Source organism: Physcomitrium patens, chromosome 9, assembly GCF_059467195.1.
Source record: "Physcomitrium patens ecotype Gransden chromosome 9, ASM5946719v1, whole genome shotgun sequence".
Lineage (NCBI taxonomy): Eukaryota > Viridiplantae > Streptophyta > Bryopsida > Funariales > Funariaceae > Physcomitrium > Physcomitrium patens.
In genome coordinates, this window is record NC_143418.1 from 16,000,496 (window position 1) to 16,018,406 (window position 17,911).

General features: G+C 34.6%; 1 protein-coding gene across 1 annotated transcript; it reads right to left on the bottom strand.

Annotated features, from left to right (window-relative positions):
• Positions 1-18: 18 nt before the first annotated feature.
• LOC112286435 (uncharacterized) lies at positions 19-8,986 on the bottom strand. Its single transcript, XM_090253282.1, has 7 exons — positions 8,039-8,986; positions 7,309-7,392; positions 6,883-7,107; positions 5,286-6,607; positions 4,847-4,967; positions 2,877-2,942; positions 19-2,261 (listed from the first exon to the last, which is right to left on the bottom strand). Exons 1-7 carry the CDS (start codon positions 8,183-8,185, stop codon positions 414-416), a joined length of 3,813 nt encoding a protein of 1,270 aa, XP_090109408.1. The 5' UTR covers positions 8,186-8,986; the 3' UTR covers positions 19-413.
• Positions 8,987-17,911: the final 8,925 nt, after the last annotated feature.

The window sequence follows — 17,911 nt, forward strand, 5'->3', positions numbered from 1 at the left end:
CGGGAAGGATTTTAGTCATTTTACAGGAAAATTCAGATAGCATGATTTTTATTGATTCAAAGTTCTTCTGTACAGGATGCTGATTGATTGTAACATTCATAGATTCATGTGGTAGAACGTCCAGCATGATTCAAAAATTCAAAAGTATGACATCAATCGCCAGCTACCTGGATGCTACCACTACACTGGTGCTCTTCTGGTTACTTGCATGGGAGGATTCTAATATTACTTTCCAAGCTAACAGCTGCTGTACCAAACTTATGAAGTCTGCATGCACTGTAATCCTTAAGAAAAAAGATTCCAATCATGAAAACAGAATTTGATATGTTTCCACTAGCTTTGCAAAATTACGTTGTACAAACTAAGAGGGAAGGGTTGATCGGTGCTCTGCACTAAATTGATTGATAATCAGTCTACCTTCGCCGATAATCAGGCCTTGCACCATTGGAATCCCGCTCTCGTTCATGCCACGAGAGCTGATCGGTAGAACGAGAATCCTTCATACGATGTTCACCACTACTCCTATCATCTCTAGGATTCTCAGTGCTAACATTGCTGTTGCTGCTCCTTGCTCCTGCTGCGTCCCAAGGAGGAGCATGAGACTCCCAGCTGTTGATGAAAGGAGCACCTCTGGGATCCGTGGGCCGTACAGCCATATGCTGAGGTTGATGCTGAGGTTGAAGTTGGAAGTGGTTGGAGTGCTGCTGCTGCCACTGGGGTTGGGGTTGAGGTTGGAAGTACCCACGAGACTGCTCTGGCTGTTGCAGGTACTGAGGAAGAGGCATAGGCGGAGGCGGCAATAACGTGGGAGGCGCTTGCTGATGAGCTTGTTGATGATGCTGCTGGGGAGGGGGCCAGCTTAAGTCCTGAGGTTGTGCCAAGGGTGGAGGGGGAGCACCACCAAGTGTTGCAGTGTCGAAGTGCGGAGGCTGGCGAGCAGCAGGACCAGCGACAACGTGACGAGGATCATTCTCAAACAGAGCAGAAGGCCGTTTCTGGAACTGCGTCGAAGGGTGCCACTCTGATAAATCATTCCTAGGAATGGGAGTAGCCAATGGAGCACCGTGAACCCCTTGGATAGGAGCCCCATAATGTTGAACAGATGGCTGTGGCAAAGGCCCTGGTTGGCCTAACATGGCTTGCTGTCCTCGACTGCCAGGTCCTGGAGCTACTCTCAGCAATTCATGTGGTGAGGGCCTTAAGTCAACCTCAAGATGACCATCTCCAGATAAGGGGGCAGCTCCAGTACCAACAGCACTGTAATAAGAAGAGTTCCTAGGGAGGAAAGAAGCAGGGTCCTGGGGAGGGGGAAGAGGACCATTAGGCCTAGAGGGGTACCCAGAGAAACACTCTGCGTTGAGAGGAAGAGCACTCTGATCGGATACTATAGCAGGACTCTGACGAGGGGGGAAATGAGAGAGATGGGGAGACTCGGAATTAAGAGATGTGCCGGGGCCTGAAAACTGCCTAGGGGAAGGAGGGTTGTTAGCCCCAACAGTATGAACACTAAAATCGAATTCAGGAAGATCATCATCATCATCTTCAGAGATAGGTCGCCGGGCTAGCATATTTTGAGGGGGCCGTGGCCAGAATCCTGAAGGAACGTCCACAGGAGACTGAGAAGGTCTAGGGTCCTTTTTATGAGCGGGCAATCTAGGGTCCAGGTGGGGTCTAGACGCAATAAAAACGCTACGTTCAGGGAGAGGTGTCTGCCGGACAGAGAAACCCGGGGGCAAATCAGTGGTTGCATCAGCAGGTGTAGGAGTAATATGGCGAGACTTCAGCACATTTGTATTAGAGGTTGTATTAGTGGAAGGCGGCCAGTTCCTAACACGTGAAGGTGAGGGATCTTCTTTCGTAGGTGAATCAACTGGGAATTTAGGGACATGCATTGATGATAAAGCAGAGCTTACATTAATCCCGCCACGCGACTTTGTTCTAGGGTCACTGCTTGGCTCTTTTGATGTATCAACCCCAGCACGACTACTCTTGGAGACGGAATCATGAGTTGAAGATGCAACCGCATGTCTCTTTACAATATTGTTACGGTCAGCAGGCCTAGAAGAAGACGACAAGTGGCTCCTACGCCACACAATAACACCCACTAACACTACGTCCTTCCCAAGTGCTTCAGTTGACGAGTGCCCATGGTCGCTGAGGAGTTTGGTGGTGCCGCTGCCAGGTGGTAACAAATAGAGTTCGTAACCGGAACGAGGCTCGATAAAGCCAACTCTGTCTCCCATTTGATACTGACTTGCGATCTGTCAATTTCACGAACGCCAACTCATCAGGCGAGGGCATGAAAGATAGCCTATACGACATCCTGGAAATTTATTGACTTGTTATCAATTATTTACATAAGAGGCCACATAAAATCCCATCGACAAACACCAAGACCCCTGAAGCTATTCAGCAATCAAATAAAATAATGGTGTGTTACTAAACGAGCTGAATCCTCAAACTGCAGAGAACCCCAAGAAAAAACTGACATATTTAAGGTTGGTACTAATTTCAGGGGTTCCGGATCTCATAAAAACTAGGCATAGAGAGTATTACAAACTATCAGAGAAAGTCCTGATGTAAAACCCGGTGAGACAACCTTCTTAGCATTCACAGCAAGACCATCAACCTAGCATTGGCATTCCAGGGACTGTTTCACATCTCAAGTCTCTTTAGATGAAGGCATGTAGCAAAACATAAACAAGTCCAGAATCCTCAGAAGCACTAATTACATGAAGCAGTGCTATGCCTTCGTTCTTTCACCATATCTACTCACTCCGAAGTAAACCAGTGATTCCTTATGAACCAGGTGCATACGTTACCAAGAGCATCGAAAACAAGAAGAGTACGATAATCACTAGGAGTATATGACAGACCTCCTGAACATGATCAGTAGCGCCTGCCTGATCTGAATGCCCGTCTTGCACAATAACAGAGGTCACCTGCAAGGATAAAAACAACCACACAAATTAGTCACACGCATCTTCTTAACCACAAATCAAATTCAGAATATAGTTCATTGTCACAAGTTTCACCGTAAGCACTCAAACCACACTACACAACCCGAAACAAAAGAACAATCAGAAACGAGACCAACCAGCGTTAAACCCTCACGAGACATGACAACATCTTGAATAAGTGAAGATATGTGCTTGAAGTATAGCGAAGATGAAAGAGACACAGAGCAAGAGATACGAGTACGAACACATGATGTCAAGTAATGCCAAACGAAAGGCCTTGATCTACAGCTCATTACCAATAGCACAAATACTGCTAAAATTTTCCAATTAATAGCCGACTCCAACATGATGCCTTTGGAAACTCCCTGTAGTCGCTACAGGTTAACGACTATACTGTAGACAGAATCAGCTGGGATGTGTCGTTTGGTCCAAAAAAATAACTTGTAGAGACTGTATCTGGTAAAACAAAGCAGGTATCTGACAAAACAACATTTTGCGAGGGGAGATTCCACAGCAGCGTTTGTCGAGAGTTAACGACTATTGTGAAGCTCTAGTGGAAGAATTCAACATGACCAGGACCAGGGGACAACAATCCCAGCCTACCAAAGAACTGCATAATTTGCAAAATAACTATGGTTGCATTCTCAGCAAATGCAATCGTCACTGCAATGACTACCTAATTTTCGTAGTAGACATCGTATGTGAAAAGTGCACCACAATGAGTGAAGAACGTTGGACTTATTGCATGCGTCCGATCTGCGTACCGGTCACAAACAGAGTCCACGAATGGTGATCTATTGCCCAATTTGTAACTATTGGTCGATGCGATACACATACAGAACTAATATTTACTGCTTACAACTGGGTTCGGTTTCCTTCATTAGAAAACAATTTCGTCAATATCGGGCCTTCTCTGCAATGTGGACCCCATCCTCGATTCTAATCTTGAGAGTGATCCATATACAAGGAGGAGCAGGGTCTTGGCTTATCCAAGAATTCAAAAAATCATCAGCCGTTGCATTTACATATACCGCACCTTCTGTATGCCCAATCTCTTTCTCCTGAACATATTTGCAACATACGTTCACAAAAGCTAAAAGTTCAAGAGCAACTAGAGTCCAGGACAACAGTAAATACTTAAATGTTCAACTGATTGATTATTGTGCCAGGCTCGTTGAGGACTGCCTGGCAGTTATCAATGTATGCACATGAGCCTAAGTATTACCTTCGTGCTTGAAGTTGCAGATATAGATAACAGCTCGTTCACAACCTATCATACTGAGTAAATGTCATCGCCGAAACTTACTAAAGTGTAAGGAAAAGGTGCCTAAAACAAAATGTAACCGGTAGACAAGGAAAGTTGCGAGACTCGAGAGTAGATCAGACGAACAAAGACCGCACCATCACACTGATTACCATTCACAGCAAGTTTAGCTTTTGTCGCAAAGCAGGTAAGATACATAGAAAGTTCTGTGAATTGCAACGAAACTCGCATCCCAAGCAAATCTACTGCATAACAACCATCCTCCTCTTTAACGAAGAGAGCTTGGAGATAACCAGGTTAGAGACACGAGTTTTAGCGAAGTAGCAAGACCAATTGTTCAGATAAGAAGCAGTTACATAGCTTCTAACACAAAGATTAGCACAAAACAATTTCACAGATGAACAAAACTTCTAACAGTCATTATGCAGGTAACAAAAATAGACGAACGTGATCAAATCAAACATATTGCATGACGTGCATTAAAAAAAATCAACAATAAAAGTAGCACAAAGATCTGGTATTTAGAAAAAAATCGAGTACAAAAGCATAGCTTAAAACTTGTCCCAATTGTCCAGCATAAGGGTTTCAAAATTAAGAACGTCATAAAAGCTTGAGGCTGTACCGTGACTGCGCGTGACCGGGACTGCTGCAATTCCTGAAGAAATTTGTCCAAATGCGCTAATCTCACCCTTCCCTTTAACTCAAGTGATTTCGGCCAACTCTTCAAATCTACTTTCTCCCCACTGTATCACAGATCAGAGTCAGGTATTAAAATACGCTTAAAGTGCTACAAGTGTTTTCATTCTAACTTCAAATCTAAGAATGTTCCTTTAAAAAATTTGAAATTCAACAAGTTTTTAACTGGTAACTTGACTAATCGTTTGACATCAATGCATCAAAATACCAGGGAAGAATGTATAAATGCTAATAATCGTATAAAGGAAAGCCATAAATAAATGAAACAGTGAGACTACTTACAACCAGGTCTTCAAGCTAGTTAAAAATCTGGGTTGCTCAATTTCAGAAGACGAACAAAGCAACACTGCTAAGGAAACACGTACCTTCGGTGCTTGATAGCCAATGGAGACTGACGACTACTGCTTAATTGAATCTGACCCGTCCAGGCCATTGTAGCTTCGTCGTTCTTAACAGTATCGCTCTGTTCCTTGACGAGGCCCTCCGCTGCCTCACTAGATTTCCGACCTGGACTCCCATCCCGGATGCTCATAGATTTCATTCTTGGACTCACGTCCTGAGTCCTGACAATTTTCAAAGCTGGACTACGATCTTCAGTGACTTCAGGATTAGCACTCGATGGATCAATACTATCACGGACCCCCATTTCTTCCGCCAATTCCGCCACGCGATTAGGTTTCGAGATATCCCTTGGTTCAATGGGTGCATCTTCAAACACATCCTCCTGTACCCCTTCCCCGTCTTGAGCTTCCATATACTCATCGAGTGACAATATGGTTGGCAAGACTGTCTCTGTTGCGACCAACACACGCTGTGCCATATCGCTGACATTTTTCTCATCCAGTGTATGTTTTTCATCCACTGCTACACGGTCAATCTCCTCTGACCTATTTCGTTTGAGTGAAGGTGACATGCCATACTTGGACTTGTTTTGTGAATGCTGGACATGACCTTCCGTTTGTGCAGAGACATCCTGCTCAGCCTTCTCCTCTACTTTGCTAACGGGAAATACTGATCGAGTAAAAGTAGGGATAATGTCCACAGTACTCTCATTCTCGACATCCACAACAAACTCCCCCTTGTGCGTCTTTTTGACAACCTTTCCAGCATCAGTGAGGACAAGCATTTTATCAAGGGCTTGTTCTTTGGCATTCCGCCAGTCTGAAAGCTCCTTAGACGCCAGCTGTTCACCACTCATACGACATAAGTCTGCAGGAGGAATTTCCCCGGAAAACACTCTTGCCCGGAGCTCGGGATTACTTTTGTCTTTCAGATTAAACAGAAGAGAACGAGCTTTTTGGTTGTACGTCTTCTTCGACCCATAAAGCTTAAATAACTCAGCTTCAATATCAGTAGCAAGTTTTCTTGCTTGGTCCATAATATGAAGACCTCCTTTTACATCCTCTACTGCTACTCTGCCCTCCTTCTCCTCAATTTCTAACTTTCTGTGACCAAACTCAAACTGGCCAAAGTCTGTCTTCAACTTCTTAAGAGGCGACTCTTCAAGATCTTCTCCATAGCCGAAACTTACATGGTCAAAATTCAATTTGTAGTCACCTCCACTGGTGACAAATTCCGAAGCTGACACTTCAATTGAATCTATACTCGTAGATTCAGTTTCTAAAGGGCCTAAATCGACAACAAGCGAGTCAACAACCTGACCACTCTTAGCTGGACTCCCAATTTCCTGTAACAGATCCACACAAAAACCTGGAATGTAAGAAAGTGTCAAAGTGGACTCAAAAATACGAACAAGAGCACGCCGCATATTAAAGCTAAGGATGCAAATGTGGAGCAAGTCCGTGGCAAGAAGAGTTACATCACACCAGGCCCAGCTGAGTCATCCTCACGTGTAGATTAATCCATTGGACGCACTTAGGACGTCCAAAGCATCATTGTTGATACTTTACACTACAAAACAAAATGATTTTTCACATTTAAACAAAAGTGAAAATGTCTGACCTGTGACAAACTAGCCAGTTGATAACCTTCCAATGTGGACAACTTCTGCTCATCTCCAGATTCCACTTGCGCATCCACACCCACACCCAAGACACTCTTCACTAACTGTTTGCTGACGACCATCTCCAAGGCAGAAGTCAAGGCATCACGCAACTTTTGACGCGCACTTTGCAAATCCGAAGGGGCTGGAGCAGTCGTAGAAGACGGTGTCTCGATCATCTGCATCTGAAGTAGGACAGGTAATGAGTATCACGGTAGCGAGTGAGAAATGCCCTACAACTGCAAATACGCAGATACAAGATCAAAAAGAAGAAAACGTGAAACAAGTAACATGAAATATGATTCACTTCACAAATACAACAAAGTAAGCACGCAAGATAATGTGTTTATGACTAAAAGATTCAACATCCATAACGCTTTACTAACCTTGGGCTGCACATCGTGCAAACGAGGCTTCATATCCAAAAATTCTCGGCTTTTGCATTCGAACTCTCTTGCAACCATCATTGCCTACAACATAGCAGACACGTCTTAACTTCCAACACATAAATCATCATTCTTGCGTTTAAATGACTAGAAAAATACTGTAGGTTAAGACGTGTCAAAAGAGGTACACAAAGTCAGCAGTCTATTCAATGCACATAAAAAACATCCTTCCATAAGTTCGTGCGGTGGTACCTGCACATAGACATTGCCTCTTATAACACGTAACGACATACATTACTCACGGAAAGATTTGTCAAACTGAACTCATTACGACTCTAGACCTATTTCGAAGCTACTCGATAACCAAGGTCAAAGAAGGCAAAATTAATGTGCATGTGAAAGTATTTTACTTAAATGCATTAGATATGCCATTTGAGTCCTTTGAAAAATCAACGAACACGAATATTCAAAAACTAAAAATTGAAATAAAAAGACTCTCGTTGACGCAAGATCAAAATTCTGAACACAAATGACCCGGACGATTGCCCTTCCAATGTGAAGTTCACTTATGATCGCTCCACGAAAAAATTGAGCAAGTGTGATGTTTCACGTAATCTTATACAGCCCCTGCACAAATTTTTACTTCCTAATAACTAGTTGTTGAAAAGGGGGGGGGGTGTAAACGTCGAACAGCCCAGAAGAAACGGTCAGGAAAACAAGTACAACATACCTTCAGATGATGATCTTGATGCCTCGGAGTCTTGATCTCCAATTTTTCTCTGAACCTTGGCTCCGGCTTCGGAGGCACCAGGTCTATCTCAGGAGGAAATTCAAAGGGATCGAACAAACTAGACGTATCCATGGCGAGTAACGACATGCTTGAAATCCCTTCCGTCACGTTACCGCTAAGGAGATCTATAAGGCTGTGGTCCACAACATCGCAAGCGGCCGCATATTCTATCCTTCCGTAGATGAAAACAAAATCCCCGTATACAGCACCATCTATTACAAAGGGAGCCCTAACAATCAGCCGCTTCAAATGAATGGGCACGATTGAAATCTATGACCACATATTACACCTCGAATGCGCAAGAAACAACTGCTCGATCAAGTAAAAAATATCAAATGGCCCCGTGGAAGCATTACCACTCAAACCCTTGAGAAACATTCCAACAACACGGCAGCGCTTCAAGCATCCTGAAAATCGGCACTACAGAAACGTCATAGAATAACCTCGTCCAAACATACCATCAACAAAAACGTCCTATCGACTCGACGAAGAACAGCGACTCTGCTTATGCTATAAGTTCAGGGTTCGCTCATTGGCATCCCGAAAGCTCATATCCCGCTCAAATTTCCAACTATTCCCATATACCTCCAAAAACCTAAAACTACGAAATGAACCGCCGCATAGCTTGCAATGCTTACAAAACCCCAACTCTGTCAGACAAAGAATACAGAGCCGGCACCCCAGTCTCGGCAGAAATCAAAAATAAATTAATCTGTAAGACACGACTGGAAGGTAAAGGAATGATGGAAAGAATTGCAACGCTATAACTAAGGGGAAAATAGCTCCCCCTCGAGTGAGATAGAGAGGAAGAAGAGAGCGAAGAAGTATCGTAATTACAGCCGGGAAATGGCTATGGCCAGGAGATGGCGACGGCTGTAGCCGAGGGGCTCAAAGAGAAACAAGAAGGTGAATGCACGATTACCATAAAAGGACGCAGCGACTGACCAGTGGGTTGCAATGAGAGCCTGGGCGGTACGTCGCGTGGGCTGAGCAGGTAGGAAAAGACGGGCTACGCTAGGGTTTGATTCCTGGTCCTGGAGGAGCTGGGGACCTCGTGACGAACATCGAGGGATCGTATTCCACCGGATATGGATAAATAGGTGACCATGCTATCAACTTCTTCGTCCGCACGCTGGTTGAATTTGTGATGTTGGCAGATGGTGCTGCATCCTCTTCCCTGGTTCCAGCCTGCTGGCTTGTTCCTCTTTGATTTCACTGCTCTTTCTTGGTAAATAGGGTAATTTGGGCTAGGGCTTTGCAATGGTTTGAAAAGAATTGGGCACATTTGTGTTCATATACATATGTAATGTGTACAATATAATCAAGTACATGCTAAATCCTCTTCACAATGAAATTAGAAGAGGCTAAATCGTTGCTTTGGCTTGATTTGCATTGAAAGGAATATAACCCAAGAGAAAGTTATCCATGCACACAAAGGCATCAACAAAAATATAACCATTTTCTTAAGTCATGTCATATATTATATTTATACATACGAAATCATACACAACAATTGGAAACACGTTTCAATAAAACTATATAAACATATGTTTTCAATATTAAAGATAATGGTTTCTATCTATGTACATCCATCCAAACATTATTGCTATTTTCATTCATCTATTTCTTCTATAAATTCATTCAAAATTATTAATTAATTTCTTTTTTATTTAAGTATCTTAACTTATAAGAAAGGTTGAGAGAGACATAACATCTAAGGTTGATACTAAAAGTAAATATTTGTATTCCTATAAATATAAATATAAGCAAGAGTTATAAATATAAATATAAGCAAGAATTATGAATAATCTCAAACATATATTATTTTATTGATTAAATTATTAATTGAATATATTTTAAAAGTAGGATCTCTAAATAGAATCAAAAAAATATATTTTTTTAAGATGTTCTTATTATTAATATTAATTTATTTAAAAGTACTTTATACGTGTAGTTTTTAATTATTAAATTTTGAATTTACACATTGTAAATATAAAAAGTATTACAAAATTTGTACATTTTCTTTACATTTATTTTAAGAATAAAAATAAAATAATTATCAACTTAATTTTTTTTAATAATAATTAAAAAAACTAAATTATATAATTTTTTATTTCAAATAATATAATAGGATATATAAATATATGCTTAAATAAAATATTAATTTTACAATTCTTTGCCACACTACCTATTATCTAGGAAATGAGAGAAGAATAAGTGGCTACTTTGGAATTATTCTATTTTGAAATGAAAGACCTACTCAATATGGAACCTCCACAAGAGGGATTATTTGACACATTGAAAGATATGAAGAGAAACTTAGATAGATTTGTGCACATCTAAGGTTTGTTGTTTGTTATTTTTGCTCTAGTATGAGTAACATCATCTTTAAATGTCATAAAGATTGTTCTTTTAGTAGGCATGATACTTACTTAATTTGTCACTACATCTCAATTTTATGACTAATTTGTTGTCTATTTGAGTTACATGCATCTTGTTTGCATATTAATAAATGCTAGTACTTGTTGATTCTAAATAGAAGTCATAATCATGGTTCTTTTGTGTTTTTGGTAGGATATGCCATTACTTGTTGCTTCTAACCTAAACAAAAGTCACCAACTATTGACATGCTTGTTATAGAGATAGCTCCAAAGAATATTATTATTGCATTGCACCAAATAGATTTTATAACTTATGTGATTGCGTGCAATATCTACAATAAATGTCAATGTCTTTATAAGGTTTTTATTTTATTTTATTTTATTTTATTTTTTATGATTGTAAGGCTATTTCTACTTTAATAGAAAAACTTTGAAGCACTCTATAGTAGTATGTATACAAATATAATAAGACAAATAATATTACTATTTTTTTTTGTCCAACATAGATGTGTATAACTTACAAAAAGATATTCATAGAATATATTTATGGATTGCACATACAAAACAAACAGTTTTAGAATGAATGTGCTACTTGGTATAAGTGCCATAAGTTTCAATACATCTTCCACAATCATGGTGGCATTTCTCCAAGAAGAAATCTAACTATTGTTTTTGTTGGACATTGATGCAACTATTCAATTGTACAAAATATTGTGACCTATCACTATTAGTGATAATAAAGACTTGGCACTAATAAATACCATTCAAGCTATTCTTTTTTATATTTTTGATTTTTCTTTGTATTTGGAAAATTCAAAAAAATTGTATTGGTCAATTATAAGAAATATTTCCCATTTGAAGTAGATAGTGGTTGATTTGACTTTCTTGTAAAATAGACCAAGATGATAAATTCTTCTCCACAGAAGGTTTTTGATATGCAATAGATGAACTTGTACATTGTTGTGTTGTAACACGACTATTTGATGAAAATATAATCAAAAATAAAATTTTAATTAATATCTAACTATTTTGATTCAATAACAATTCAAGATATTTAAATATGGCTTTTATATAAGCCTCTTAGTTTATTTTTTTGTCTTAATAGCTAAAAAATTAAAGATTGATTAGTAAATTCACCTTCTAGGGTATAGAAATTCTTTCATTACTTTAAAAAAACCATAAATTAATAAAAACAAGATGAAAGAGGTAAATAATTAGTATAGTTGGTACTAAGATTAAATTGATGGTAATTTTGGGCTAAAAAATCCTTAAGGTAGGCTGAATTTATACTCAAGAGTTGATCATTTGCGGGATAGGATCAAAATCAAACTTCAAGCTACTAAAACAACCACCTAGGACAAAGTATGGAGGCATTTGGATATTGGCTATTAGAATAGAAGAGCTAGCTTTAAGCTCATTTTAGAAGCACAAGGTTTGTTTTCATAGAATTTGGAATGTCTTTACAATTGTTGTTCAAAATCAAGGTTTGTATTGGTGATTTTGGATTTATACAATACAATTAGGGCTAGCACTCTCAAATCATTTGTGCAATTGGTCTCACATCTATAGTTCAAAATTTAATAGTTTTTAGTTGATTGAGTATCTTAAATATATGTAATTTTTTTTATTAATCTAATAATACAGTTGAGAGATATCTGATTTTTGGTATAAGAAGATATCAGAAGTTGATACTTTGAAATTGCATAGGATTTCTATGATACTTAAAGAACTACTAGTCAAAACAATGTAAAATTTGGCATGGCATTAAAAGACTTGAAGATCAAGCTATATACTAATTTTGAATTCAAGTTAATAGTTGGAGAAAGAAAAATCACTATTAGAACATCTATATCAACTTTTGAGTTGGCACTTGAGTGATATCAATGCAATTTTTTGGATATTTTTTTATAATTTATAAATTAAATTGGCCTAAATTATTTTTGAGCATGTAGAAGATTAATAGTGGAATTTGTATGAAAAATTTTGCACCAAGTAGATAGTCAAATTAGCAATTATATCTTGCTAAAATATATTGATTAGGGTTAGAGCTTGCAAAGAGAAATTGAAATTGCCTAATTATGAAAGTAATAAGGCAATTGGAGTTTGTATATAGTTGAAGTTATTAAGAAGATTATTTTTGAGCACTTTGTATTAGCTTTAAACACTTTTGAATTCAAAATTTATTAAGAAGATTATTCAAAAGTATTTAAAGCTATTTGAATTCTTCTTATATAACTGAAGCCTATTAGGATTTCTTGAATATTTATAAAATATAACTTCATCTTCCACAACCAAATGCTCGGTGCATTTCCAAACAAGACAACACGTAACACAACAACATCAAATTTACTTCTACTTTTATCAATGAAGTTCTTGTATATCTTTCAATAACATAGATTTTTTATAAGGAATAATTTGAAAAATATTACACAAATGGTATTCTCTATCTTCGCTATGTGACTATATTGCATTTAAAAGGTCAACATTTTGCCATCAAGTTATACATCAAAGTCTCTACCAAAGATCTTTAAGATATAAAAAAAATTCTCATTTCACTTTTTCAAGAAAATAATGAAAGCAATTAAGGCACAAAAAATTTCTAAGCATATGCATGTATATTTCAACTACAACATCAATTGTTTTAAGGGATGTTCTTAAGAAGGTGTTGATGCATGCTTTCAATCTTATATTTGAATAGTTTCAATTTGCTATAATTCTACTAGAGATGAATAATAGTCCATGCTCAATTGCACTATAATTTTAATGAGATTCTCTTTTCAACATCAAATTATGAAGATATTGCACAATCGTGAAGTCTTCACAATTAATGATTTTCATAATCAATACCACTTGGTGAATTTACAACTTTTAATGGTTGAGTGCTTCTTAAGAGGATTTGATGCTTCCATCAAATTAGACTCTATTTTTGAAGTAGTTGGTCAAATATTTAAGTCAATTATATTCTACCAAAATCAAAAGATATATAAATAGCTTTTAGATGATAACAATGATCATAGACTTAAAGAACTCAAAAGTAAGTTGTTCAAAAGACCATCTATGTGATGCAATAAATATATCAAATCGACATTGTGCACAACATTTATTTTTATTTTTTTTTGAAATTTGAAATTTGAATAAGTTGAAGGCGCAAGTGCAAATGTGTGCTGTAGCAAAAATTACAAAGGTATTGGATATAATATCTATAATTGCCCTACTTGAGGTGTTTATGCTTTAAAATCTTTTTATGTTGCATTGGTAATTAATTTGGATTTATAACATAAATGTTGCAACCTCATTTGAATAAAATTTGAATTAATGATAAATAAAAAGTCAATTAATTTTAATAAAAGTTGAAATTAAAGTACTACTTTAGCAAGCTAATATAATTTGATTTATATTTATGTGCTTATGTTAGCATATATGATGTTTACTTATGTACATATAAATTAATCAAATTGTGTTAATTCATGCTACTTTCACTTCTTTATTCCAACACAATATTGTTCAATATTTGTAATCAATAATAAAATCATCCTGACATAGACAAAAACATTGTAATTGATCACATTTGCAACATCTTCAACATCCATGCCTTGAATTATTGTATTTGATGCCATAAATACATATACTTTATCATTCATAAAATCCACTAAGTTTTTCTTGTAGTATAGAAAAAGAATTAATAGAATACTTGATAGAAACACTCTACAATCAATTAGAAGAGATATCTAAATATTATTTTTTTTAAAAAAATCTTTCTAAAAAAATCATTTAAATATGAATATGTATATTAAATCTATATAAAAATATAAAACCAATAAACAATAAAATAGCAGTGGCAGCAATGGCAATAACTTCATATAAGTTATATGACTTTAGATTACGTTTTTATCAAAGTTCAATCAAAATAAAAACAAAATTATATCATGTAGAAATAACTGACCTAGCAAAAAAATTCTATGTTTGATACTATAATTTGTAGTTAGAGCTTACAAAAGTAAGTCTATATCTACTACAACCTCAAGTTGGACTTTCACTTCTATCTATAGCCAAAAAAGCATAAGTAATAAATCATCACTTCATTTAGAAGATTAATAAAATCACATCATGCATATCTTCCAATAATATTATATATGCATCTATTACTTGATAGATCAAGATTTCAAATCATTGTTAATCCTAGATTTGATTTAAAATAGAAGATAAGACTTTAAATACAAGGCGCTTGAAAATAATAAAAAAAAACCCTTCAAATTCACAAATCTGATCTTTACAAATAAACTTTTTATATAGTATAGGATCATTTCTACTTATAAAGTCATATGTTTCTTTGTTAAAAGCCATATTTATAAAAAAAAAAAAAATATGTGAAGAACTTTAGGCTTCAAAGCACTAAGTACCACAAATATAAATTATATAACATAAGCTTGCTCTTAATTTGATCTCTACAATAGCATGCACCTATAATATTGTCTACTTGGTTGACTCTAATGGCCTTCTTGTTGATAACATCTTATATTTTGTCATTCTATGCACCCATACAAAATTTGATGCCTAAGTCCCTTTTACAATATAGATACATATGTACTTGCTGAGTTGGCCTAGTCATTCCATTTGGACACCATGCCAAACTCCATCATCAAACTTATTAGTTGTACTAGTACCAAGATATGTGCCACATACATTCCAAGTCTTGCTAGTAGTGCACAAGGCTAAGGTCCTTATATTACTCAATAATTGAAGATTATAAAGATTGTAAGTATATAAGAAAGATAAATTTAGAACTCTATAAAAACATGCTTTTGATTAAGCATACATTGTAGTATAACATATAGCAAAAGTGACAACCAAAGTCTTACGGATCATTTCAAAATCTTATACCTCATATTGATAATCTTATTTCCATATAAAGATGTTGGAAATGATTTTACTTATTTTATCTTATATCTAAAAATAATATTTAAGATGAAGAAGGTAAAAAAACAAAAGAAGAATTATGACTTTCAATTTCTTATTGGCATTCTATTTTTTTCATCTTATTAAATCTTAAACCTTGCAATCACATTGAATTGATTAGATTATAGATATCATGAATATTGGTTGAGTTATAGACATCAAAGAGAAATCACTTTGATTAAATATAGATATCAAGATGAAATCACTTTAGTTGAAATGTATACATCAATGCTTATTTCAATGCTCTTAAATTATCTAAATTTAAATGCAACTTTGGATGTAATTTTGATTTACATTGTTTGGTTGTTGCCATGCATAATTTAACTGAATATTTATTCGAAAGCTTGTATCTTTATTGACATGGTTATATTTTGTTTTGTTAATAAGTCTGTAATCTATTTTTTCTTATAATGCTTCTATTAAAGCTTGTGATCATGTTACTATTATTGGATTTAAACTTATTGGCACCATTATTCTCCTTTCACCTTCTATCCTTGCTATTGTGGATATAAAATTTAAATGTTGAATTTAGTATATAGATTAAATCTAGTGGAATATATATCTTACAATTTATAAAGTTGATATTATATTGCTAGTTTTGATTTGTAATCTATATCATATCTATTAAAATTTGTGAGTCAATAGAAGTAATTAATTAAGATTGGAGGTTGCAAAAACATATTATTTATTGTGATCTTCTACATAATGACTAGATATAGGAAGTATATTGTTAGTTTCATATTTATGTAGTAGTTGAATTGCAAATTAATAGTTGAGCATATAGAACTCAATTTAAACTCAAATTTGATCCAAATTACAGTAGATGTATCTACAATAATGTATCTAATAAGATAGATTAATATGGAAGGTAAAGCTCACAACTAGGCTTGGATGCTACAAAGAAAAGAATCTACAACAATTAAGCTTTGTTGTAGCACACATTGGCTTTTTATTATGTTGATGAGTCTAATACAACTCATAAAAAAAGTACCTACTAACATTATTTATTGCATCAAAGTGTATAGTTGTAAGAGTGAAAGGATGATTTAGTTTTTTGATTATTGATCATTAACAAAAGTAGTAGTATAAAATACACAAATATATTTATATAATATTTTTCTCCCAATCATCTCTTATGCCAAAATTATCTATTAAAAAAATAGCCTAATAATATTAAGAGTAGTAGATAGTCTTTTACTTTGTCTCAATAAGAAACCTACTTATCATAAATTTGGTTACAAAACTAGTTTCAGCTTTAATAAAACATTTAAAAACAAGTGACTTTGTCTATGTTCTATTCATTTTATGATTATAACCATGATGAAGTTTTCCATAATTGAGGCTACAATAAAATTAAGCCAATTATTTTTTCATTAGTTGCAAATCTTCTAGCAAAGAACTAAATCTAATGATGATCTATTTTTTGATGATGGCTAGGATGGATGGATCAATTTAATAATTATTGTAGACAATTTAAAATTCTTTTCTTTTTATATATATATATATATATATTTAAAAAATAATCTTAATAAATTTAAACATAGTTGGTTTTTGAATATATATATATATATATATATATATATACATACATATATTATAAGTTTGATAATGATTTTTATGGATATCAATTACTTATATTCTATAAAACTTTATAATATTTAGAGATATTTGAAAATATTCTAAAATTATAAGCTATTTTTATAGATCTTTAGGAGCTCATAAAACACTCTATAAGAATTGAAAATTTTCTTATTGCAGTTAAAATTTTCTTATTGCAGTTCAATTTTTTTAAAATATTTTTTATATTAGAACTATAAATAATTAATAAGTAAAAATTAAAATTACGATTTTGATTATTAAACTTATAGCTTTGTTATTAATCTTAATATTTAAAGAAATAATTTTAAATTTATTTTATAGTTTTTTATGAAATTTTATTGCTAAAAATTATACAATTAATTTTAAATGTTATTTCAATTAGTTTTTTTTGGAGATGCTTGAAATATATACTAAATAAGCATAAAAGACTTAGTAAAGCAATGGAAAATCTTATTGATTTTTTTGACATTTCTTGAGAATTAATATTAGAAAATTTTATCAAAATATTATAACTAATTTTTTAAAATTAATTATCACTAATAACTTAAGAAAAAAAAATTAAATTGTGTATAATAAAACTATTAATTTTATGGTAAAAATTATTGATTTAGTTTATTTGATGGAGATTATATTTTAACCAAAAATAATTTATTGATTAAAATAATTATCAATTTTATACATATAATTTTATCATTTAAGACTATATACTTTTATCTTAAGTATTTATATACTTTTGAAAATATTCTTGACTTACCATCCCTGAAGGCATACTTGAATAGATGATAAACATCAAACTTAAAAGTATTTTAATTATTTATTTTAAATAAAATAAAATAAAATATTTTTTATTAAAATAGTAATAAAGTATATTTACTAA